Here is a 9,363-nt window from a genome sequence, read left to right on the forward strand (position 1 = left end):
TGTCCTGAAGTGTGTGCCTTGCACGTTCAGGCTAAAATGTCAAGATTCTCCTTCACATTCAACATCTTTATCGCTGGCTTACAAATTAGCTATTGTTTATTCTGTGAACAGTTTTCAAGTCAGCAATTTGGTAAAAATATAATTGTAGCTTCGCTCCCAGCCTCTTCTTCTGTGACTGGCTCGCACCTTCCCAACATATGGAAGGGAACGGCTGAAGCCCGAGGTCTTTAGCAGCATGGGAACTCACCCAGGATTTAAATTCCCAAATTTCAAATAAGTGCAAGTATTAGGGGGTGGAAAAGAGTTAGTACAAGAGGGGCGGCAGGGTGGTTAACACTGCTGCCTCACAGTGCCATTGACCCGGGTTTGGTTTCAGCCTTGGATGACTGCCTGTGTGGAATTTGCCTGCTCTCCCCGTGTGCATGGATTTGCTTTTAGGTGCTCCTGTTTCCTTCCACAGTCTAAAGATGTGCAGGTTAGGTGGATTGGCCATGATAAATCTCCCCCTTAGTGTCCAAAGGTTAGGTGGGCTTAAAAGGATAGGGTGAGGGAGCGGGCATGGGTTCTGATAACTGTCCAATTGAGAACAGGTGTCGACACCAGGAGAGTAGTTGCTGGAGTAAGTCTGCTGCCTAAATTAGGCCAAGCTAGGAATGATTTGAAAAGTTTGCACGCTCAGGTGATGTTGGAAAAGACTGGGAAGGCTCAGACTGACAGATGGCATGCCAAAGGAAAGCCCTGGCAATCCAGTTCAGAAATGGTTGCACTGCAGGCAGTCGGGCGCTTTTGCATTTTTTTCCAATTCCACCCTATTTAATTTTCAAAATCTGCTGCTTGTTTTCGTTTTTAGATTCAACACGACAAAGTCAAATAACAAAGACAGCAATTTGCAAAGTGAAGCTTCCTGCACTCTGCTACCAGAAAACATCTTAACCTTCAGAACAAGCCCTACTACACCATTGCAAATTGAGTTTTATTTGCTACGCCACTATGTCTCCATATAAAACAGCACAAGAACAATTTATCCAAATTAGGAAATTAGAAACATGCTTAAACAGAACCTTCCTTTCTCACTCAGTTGTCAAGTGTATTGAAATCAAAATATTTTCAGAAAGACACATATATTGGAACAGGATAGATATATATGGGACTGTATAAGCAGTGCATTTGAATTTTAGTTCAAGAAACTAAATGATCTTCCGTTCTCAATTATGTTCCTGTAGAAAAAAAGCATGAAGGGCTCCGGTATTTGCAGTAAGCTGATGTATTTAATTGGGGTCAGATGCCTTGTGGGAAGACTGCTGCTCTCAGGATTCTGTATCCCTTCCATGTGTCATTTTTATGGTAGCATTTTGTTTATATAAAAATATTAAAAATGTTCCCTTTGCAATAAATATTACACAAATTGTATTCTAAAATTTCTGCTTAATTTGGCATTTTCATGTATTATTATTTTCCAAGCTGTAGGCAGAAATGTACCACAAGGCACCAATAAGAAATGGCTTAGGGGTTATCAATGGCCAGTGGATGAGTTATTTTCTTTTTAAAATTTAGAGTACCCTATTCTTTTTTTTTTCCAATTAAGGGCCAATTTAGCATGGTCAATTTTTTTACCCAGCATGCACAAACTCCACACAGACAGTGACCCGGGGCCGGGATCGAAACCGGGTCCTCAGCACCGTGAGGCAGCAGTGCTAACGACCATGTTGCCCGGCAAGGGGATGAATTCAAATGTCCTGGTGAAGCCACGTGTGCTGCAGCAATGATTTACCAATAATCCCATAATTGCAAATACTCAAAACGCATGTACAGGAAGGTTACTCAAAGGCAAAACTTGGGGATTATTCCAAATCATTGAAGAGGTATTCCAAATCATGAGGTGCCTGGACAGAGGGGGTGGGTAGGGAGAAACTGTTCCCCCCAGTGAAAGGATCAAGAACGAGAGGGCACTGATTTAAAGTAGCAAAAGAGATAATGAGAAGAAACTCTTTTCAGCAACGAGCGGTTAGAGTTTGGAATGCACTGCCTGAGAGTATGGTGGAGGCATGCTCAATTGAAGCATTGAAAAGTGAGTGAATCAGACGGTTATCTGAAAAGGAAGAATGTGCAGGGTTGTGGGGAAACGGCATGGGGGTGATACTGGATGAGTTGTTCATTCGGACAGCTGACCCAGACACGCTGGACTAAATGGCTGCCTCTGTGCCGTAACAATTCTGTGAATAACATTAACTATACCAGTGGGGTTTTAATGCGATACATTTACTATGGCTTTCAAAATGATTACATCATCTGTAGGTCGGTCATCACGGTTAGTCTCCACCAGTTCAATACGTTTAACTACTGACAACCCGTGGCTGACACGCCCAAAGACCGTGTGCTTTCCATCCAGCAATGGCGTGGGTCCCAATGTTATAAAGAACTGGCTGCCATTGGTATCTGGGCCTGCGTTTGCCATGGCAAGTATCCCCGCACCTATGAAGGGAAAGAGTAGATATATTAAAATTAATTATGAGCAAATTTGCTGTTGTGTAGATGGGTTAATAATACTACTAAAGCTTTGGTTCCGAGGAAGAATCTACAGTAGAAAAAATGTCAGCGCTGATGGGGAGACTGGTTATGGACAAATGCCAGCCGATTTCTAATGTTTGCCTTCTCTGCTGTCAAATATAACAAATATTGCTGCATTCTTTGTCAAGGATGAAAATTTATTTCTACTAATAGCCATTCAAACTATAAGGATACAAGTTTTTGAGAGCAAGGAAGAGCCAACAAATGTGCCCCTCCTTTAGAGGGCAGCATGGTAGCATTGTGGATAGCACAATTGACTCACAGCTCCAGGGTCCCAGGTTCGATTCCGGCTTGGGTCACTGTCTGTGCGGAGTCTGCACATCCTCCCCGTGTGTGCGTGGGTTTCCTCCGAGTTCTCCGGTTTCCTCCCACAGTCTAAAGATGTGCAGGTTAGGTGGATTGGCCATGATAAATTGCCCTTAGTGTCCAAAATTGCCCTTAGTGTTGAGTGGGGTTACTGGGTTATGGGGATAGGGTGAAGGTGTTGACCTTGGGTAGGGTGCTCTTTCCAAGAGCCAGTGCAGACTCGATGGGCCGAATGGCCTCCTTCTGCACTGTAAATTCTATGATAATCTATGATAAACTCATTGATCATACTTGATAACTTATTTTACAACTCAACAATTGTATTTACAGTGCACTCCAGAAAACCAAGCATTAGAATTTTTCCATGGTTCTTCTGATACCCCATTGTTACTTTAAGGGAATCTTTGAAAACTTGGCATAAAAAGCCACTTCTGTTGTTTTTCAAGAGTTTCAACCAAATCTCTAAAGTCATGGTGGGGAGTTCGACACTTGTATGTTTTCATTTAATAATGACTCGAGATATTGTGGGGAAATAACAATATCAGCAATCATCAAATTTGGCAGAAAAATGTTGGGCTTGTTTTCCAATGCAAGTTAAGTTTTAATATTATGTGAAGTTTTAATTACTACCAAACTCAGCTGACAATTAAATTTAACAAATATGGATTCTCATTCGATCAGACTTGAATTATTTGCGGAGATTTTAAAAGTACATATTTTTACATTTTACCTTGGTCTCTTATCGCTCTCTCGCTTAAGCTCATTTTTTCCCCCTCTTTATTACATTCTGTATCTGAATTGGCATTCAATTTAATATTCTAATTTACACTTCCTGATTCTGACTGAGAATTCTTCAATCTAATTTGTTACTGAGATACAGTTGCTTGAAATGTCCACGTAGGTCCCAGTTGTGGAGGGTGCTGCGCTAAAATGGATTTTAATTACAGCACTTTCCAGTGAAAAAGGGCACAAAAAGTCAATGAGCAAGTGTAGATTGCCACGGGTCAAAAAATCCAGACCATTATTCTGCTGGTTGTCGATCAAAATCTAATTGTTTGAAGGGAATCTAGCCACGGTTCTATTGTTGTCTCATCAGTAAATGCCACAAGAGGAAACAAAAATTATAATTTTCAAATATGTACAGCTCTTGTGATTGGTTTGGTTTCTTTTGACTGGTGGCTTCGTTTTGAATTTGAGAGGTCAAATATGGGAAAAGCCTAAACGTCCCTGTGACTAGGGCAGCATGGTGGTGCAGTGGTTAGCACTGCTGCCTCACGGCACCGAGCTCCCAGGTTTAATCCCGGCTCTGGGTCACTGTCCATGTGGAGTTTGCGCATTCTCCCCGTGTTTGCGTTGGTTTCGCCCCCACAACCCAAAGATGTGCAGGGTAGGTGGATTGGGCATACTAAATTGCCCCTTAATTGGAAAAAATGAATTGGGCAAAAAAAAAAATGTTTTTAAATGTCCCTGTAACCTTTCCTCAGGATAAAAAAGCAGCCAGTACAACGTTACTATCCAAAATTCATCTAAGCAAAATTAAATGATAGAGTGATTCTGAAGCAGAAAAGCGCAAAACAGTAGCTATATCATAAAAGACCATTTCTCAGCACAAATTTTGTGCAACTCCAAATTGCTGTCACTAAATTTACGTCATTCAATTATCAACTTTTTTAAAAATAGGCTGGTTCCTTTGGTAGTTCATATTTATACTCTATTTAGCTTAATAATATTTAAATAAATAAATGGCTAATATACATGAAGTGACATCATGGCATCATTATTGCAAGTATGGCTCACACAACAGTCTTGCTTCTAAATACAGTTTTCCCTTTTCAATTGTAATATTGTAAATTTCAAAAAGATTCTGGAAGAACAGCATTGCAAACAAAGACATTTGCAAATACCAGTGTGCCTTTTAGGAAGGCATTATCAGAAATCTATTAAAAAATCATGAGACCCCTATTATTACTTTCGTCCATACCCTAGTTCTAATGACACACAACATGTCTGATATACAATTATGTATTAACTTTACACTGGATATTTGCAAATAGTCAGAATATTTTTCTTACATACAAGACTTGCTGAACAAAAACAAAACATTTGCAGAAAGCTCAAAACATGCAGAGTTTACCTGTGAATTTTAAATCTTTGTGTAATTCATCTTCAAAATGCTTTCCATAGATAGATGACCCCCCTCTACCTATACAAGCAAACAGTCAGAGGTTGGAGGTATTTGAAACATTTTAGCACTGCCGTGCTTTTCAATTTATAAAAAGATGGACACCAAAACAAAAATCAATCTCTTAATTGCTAGACAAATATAAATATCAATTTAAAGCATGTTTGAATTGGGATAATGAGTCAGCTACCACATTCCCTCACCACACACAGTTTGCAATTGTAACACTGATTTATCCTTGGCAACTGTGAAATGCCAAGGACTGTATGCTGATTAAAATGATAAACGTATGGCCGGGAGCTCCAATATCTGACGTTGTACATCCTTTTTTTTTAGGGACTGGTTTAGCACAGCGGGCTAAACAGCTGACTTCTAATGTAGAACAAAGCCAGCAGCACGGGTTCAATTCCCGTACCCGCCTCCCCAAACAGGCGCTGGAATGTGGCGACTATGGGATTTTCACAGTAACTTCATTGAAGCCTACTTGTAAGCCTACAATAAGCGCCTATTATATTTATATTATTGTATTTATTTCATTTTTAAAATGTTTTTCCAATTACGGGGCAATTTAACATGGCCAATCCACCAAACCTGCACATCTTTGGGTTGTGGGGGTGAAACCCACGCAGACACAGGGAGAATGTGCAAACTCCACACGGACAGTGACCCAGGGCCAGGATCAAACCCGGGTCTTCGGCGCCATGAGGCAGCAGTGCTAACCACTGCGCCACCATGCTGCCCATCATCCTTTACTGCATTTTGAACTGTAACACCGATACTATAGTTATCATACATTCACACAAAAAAACAAAAGCAATTTCAAACACAACACATTTTTTCTCCCTCTTTCCATAAATAATTTTATTCATTTCACTTTAATACCCATCTTTCACAGACCTTTAAAAAAAACCACAGGATTTGTATTTTTTGCACAGCAAATCTTTCACAGTGTTGGCTTCAACGCCCTCAAATCAATAGTGAGACCCTCGGAATTGTTACTGGCCTTATTAAACATATCAGGCTCCAGACTGATGTGAACACATGGTGACCACTAGCTCAGCTCATTCAGATTGAAAATGGTGACCCTGATAAAGACAGGAAGAGTGCCATTCACATATAGTTATTTACGATAGAAGTATCATTTTGGCTACTCCACAGCTTGGAACATCAATTACGCTGGACTGTTCTGCCAATTTGAGCAAATAGGGTTTTAGCCCCTGAACAGAATGCTGGGTAGTAACATAGCTTAACACAGTCTGAAGCAAAAATAAAATGTGTGTAAGTTGGTTACCGGTAAGTCTTGTCAAAAATAAGTACACAGTGCTAACCAATTTTCTGGAATTTAATCTAATTTGAAGGTGATTTGTGCAAAAGCATAAAAGAAACACTTTGTGTCATCAAAAAGTAGAGTAAATTGGATAGTCCCAAAACCAGATGTGGGTTTGTTAAAGTGCCAACCCCAGGGTGTGCCCTGTAGGCACGACGACACATGTGGAAGACAGGCACTGGGAATAACTGAAGTGGCAGTGGTCAGCCATAGAATCATAGAATTTGCAGTGCAGAAGGAGGCCATTCGGCCCAACAAGTCTGCACCAGCCCATGGAAAGAGCACCCTACGTAAGCCCATGCTTCCACCCTATCTGTTATGGGCAGTACAGTAGCACAGCGGTTAGCACTGTAGCTTCTGTGTGGAGTCTGCACGTTCTCCCTGTGTCTGCGTGGGTTTCCTCCCACAAGTCCCGAAAGACGTGCTGTTTGGTGAATTGGATATTCTGAACTCTCCCTCTGTGTACACGAACAGGCACCGGAATGTGGCGACTAGGAGCTTTTTACAGCAACTTCATTGCAGTGTTAATGTAAGCCTATTTGTGACAATAGAGATTATGAAATGAAATTAAATTCGCTTATTGTCACAAGTAGGCTTCAAATGAAGTTACTGTGAAAAGTCCCGAGTCGCCACATTCCGGCGCCTGTTCGGGGAGGCTGGTACGGGAATTGAACTCGCGCTGCTTGTCTGCTTTAAAAGCCACCTATTTAGCCCTGTGCTAAACCAGCCCCTGTATTATTATCCTTGTAACTCCACCTAAACTGTTTGACACCAAGGGGACAATTTAGCAAGGCTAATCCACCTAACCTGCACATTTTTGTTGCAGAAGCTATCATGGATTATGGCACAAAAACAGAAAATACTGGACAATCTCAGCAGGTTTGACAGCGTCTGACAGAGACAGAGAGAGAGAGAAGCGAGCTAACGTTTTGACTCTGGATGACTCTTTGCCAAAGCTGGAGATTGTCCAGTGTCTTCTGTTTTTGTTTCAGATTCTAGTATCCACAGTAATTTGCTTTTATCTTATGGATGATGGCAAGTATCTTCTCAAATCACACTTCACACTCATCGCACAATCTATTCTGATGCACACGCTACAGTTGGTGTAAATGGTGACCTCTTGCTTCCTTCACCCCAACCCTCCCCTTGTGCAACTGCTACCTGGGCAACCAGCGATACCCAAGGCAGAGTGAGGAAGGAAGAAACACTGCAGCCCTCAGCTCAGATACCGGTACTGCACAAAATTTGCAGGTGAGCAGAGAGGCAAGATCACTATCTGGTGAGCAAGCGGACACAAGTTAGCTGCAGCCAGGCAGTGGGAAAGGATCATGCAGGTACTAGTTCCCCAGTGGGAAAAGTTGCGCCGGAGTTCTACTGCAGAGCACTCAGATGAGAGCTTCAATCCGAGCCCTCACCAAATAGAAAATGGCTGATGGACGTACACACAGAAATGCTTTGATGCTCTGGGAATAGTAGCAAGAGGAAATGCACCATGGAGAATGTGGAAAAGAAAATCTGCCAAAAAAGAATTGATTCCTAATTCAGCTGTCAGGCCTGATTTGAATTCAAATCCAGCAGCAGACACTGGGATTAAGTTTGTAAATCCCGTTGAAATGGCACTGCCCAGCTCCTGGTGGGAAAGGTGCACTGAACATAGCAAGCTCAATCCAGCACCAATTGAGAATCTCCCTCAAATAAATCAAAATGATTTTGAGGACCATAAACAGAAAGGGCGCAACTTGAATGGGAATCGTGCCTTTGCCCCCAGCACAAATGTCTTTCTTTGACGGGGTGAGCACCAAAAATAAATGCTTGCACCACCTTTCTGGATTTTCCCAATCTTACCTGTTCCTGTTGGATCTCCGCCTTGAATCACAAAACCGCTGATGACTCTATGGAACTTTGTACCATTGTAATAACCCCTCCGAATCAGCTCAGCAAAGTTCCTGCAGGTTTTTGGTGCATGCTTCCAATATAACTCCAGTAATATGGTTCCCATCCTGTTTTAAAATTTTAAAGAACGTATTTTTAATGAGCAGCGACAAGAACAGCTTATTAATCTAATTGCAACTGAATTCAGACCAGAGACTTATTTTATGATCACAAGCACCCAAACTGGTTGTCAAACAAACAGTTAATTTTGTGAAAACCAATTCACCAAGTTAAAAATTTCTGTACTTTAACAGAAATTCCTTTGCAATATTTCTCTCCTCGCATTGTCTCTGGTGCAACATAAAACCTGCACTTTTCACTTCACCACCAGGGACTGTCGGTTCACACAATTTTGAGGTAACTTTGGATTGAATCAAGAACAGGAAGTTCCTTGACTGATGCCTCCAACCTGGGAGAGTTCTGAAGCTTGCAATTAATGAATGAAAGGATAGGAAACAGGGAGCGTTTTCTTCAGTTTTTGCATTCGATCATGTTAATTTTTTTTTGGGGGGGGGGGGGGGGGCATGACGATCCTGGTCATTGTGTTTTGAATACTCAAAATATCTATGTAGTCAAAAGAAGATTTTCTTTTTTTTTTTAAAAAGCACAATAAATAAATCCTGTTCATTGCCAAGCTCTTGTTTTTAAAAATCAATTGTGCAGATTCCCCAAAACTCTGCATTGCAATTGCACGCGCGAGAGGCCATTTCCTCCCTCTTGCTCATTCACACTGGTGTGTCTGAGCACAGCAGCTCCCAGACTGCTCACTGTCCCCCTCCTCCCCTGTCCCGGACTTACGTGGTATCCAGTGTAACACTTTGGGGTTGCCAGGTGTCCGGAGGAATCCCCGACATTCTCAGTATTCCACCGCTCGCGCTCCCGGGGAATCCCCCACCTGCACAAAGAGCGTCCCACGCCGGCCGGCCGACCGGCCCGCCCTCCAGTGTCACTGCAAATACTCCTCGGCTGGCACCTTGGCTCCCAAAAGCAGAGGTCCAGCCTGTAGAGGACCCCGTCATCCTTTCCTTTTTCTTTTACAGCGGGGCTG

General features: G+C 42.0%; 1 protein-coding gene across 2 annotated transcripts; it reads right to left on the reverse strand.

Moving 5' to 3' along the window:
* Nucleotides 1-959: 959 nt before the first annotated feature.
* ppil1 (peptidylprolyl isomerase (cyclophilin)-like 1) lies at nucleotides 960-9,304 on the reverse strand. Of its 2 annotated transcripts, XM_038819303.1 has the most exons (4): nucleotides 9,114-9,276; nucleotides 8,229-8,383; nucleotides 5,009-5,077; nucleotides 960-2,472 (listed from the first exon to the last, which is right to left on the reverse strand). In XM_038819303.1, the coding sequence occupies exons 1-4, from the start codon at nucleotides 9,167-9,169 to the stop codon at nucleotides 2,246-2,248; spliced, it is 507 nt and encodes a 168-aa protein (XP_038675231.1). In that variant the 5' UTR covers nucleotides 9,170-9,276; the 3' UTR covers nucleotides 960-2,245. The 2 variants fall into 2 exon arrangements, with proteins under 2 accessions (XP_038675231.1, XP_038675232.1); XM_038819304.1 differs by lacking the exon at nucleotides 5,009-5,077 and having other exon boundaries at nucleotides 9,114-9,304.
* Nucleotides 9,305-9,363: the final 59 nt, after the last annotated feature.

Source organism: Scyliorhinus canicula, chromosome 15 (genome assembly GCF_902713615.1).
Source record: "Scyliorhinus canicula chromosome 15, sScyCan1.1, whole genome shotgun sequence".
Classification (NCBI taxonomy): Eukaryota; Metazoa; Chordata; class Chondrichthyes; order Carcharhiniformes; family Scyliorhinidae; genus Scyliorhinus; species Scyliorhinus canicula.

Excerpts from the sequence above, each read along its gene's own strand:
- ppil1 (XM_038819303.1), bottom strand. The coding sequence starts at position 9,169 with ATGTCGGGGATTCCTCCGGACACCTGGCAACCCCAAAGTGTTACACTG. Across the intron at positions 8,384-9,113 it reads AGTGTTACACTGGATACCAC|GATGGGAACCATATTACTGG; the intron begins GTAAGTCCGGGA and ends ATTTTAAAACAG. Across the intron at positions 5,078-8,228 it reads CGGAGATCCAACAGGAACAG|GTAGAGGGGGGTCATCTATC; the intron begins GTAAGATTGGGA and ends TTGCTTGTATAG.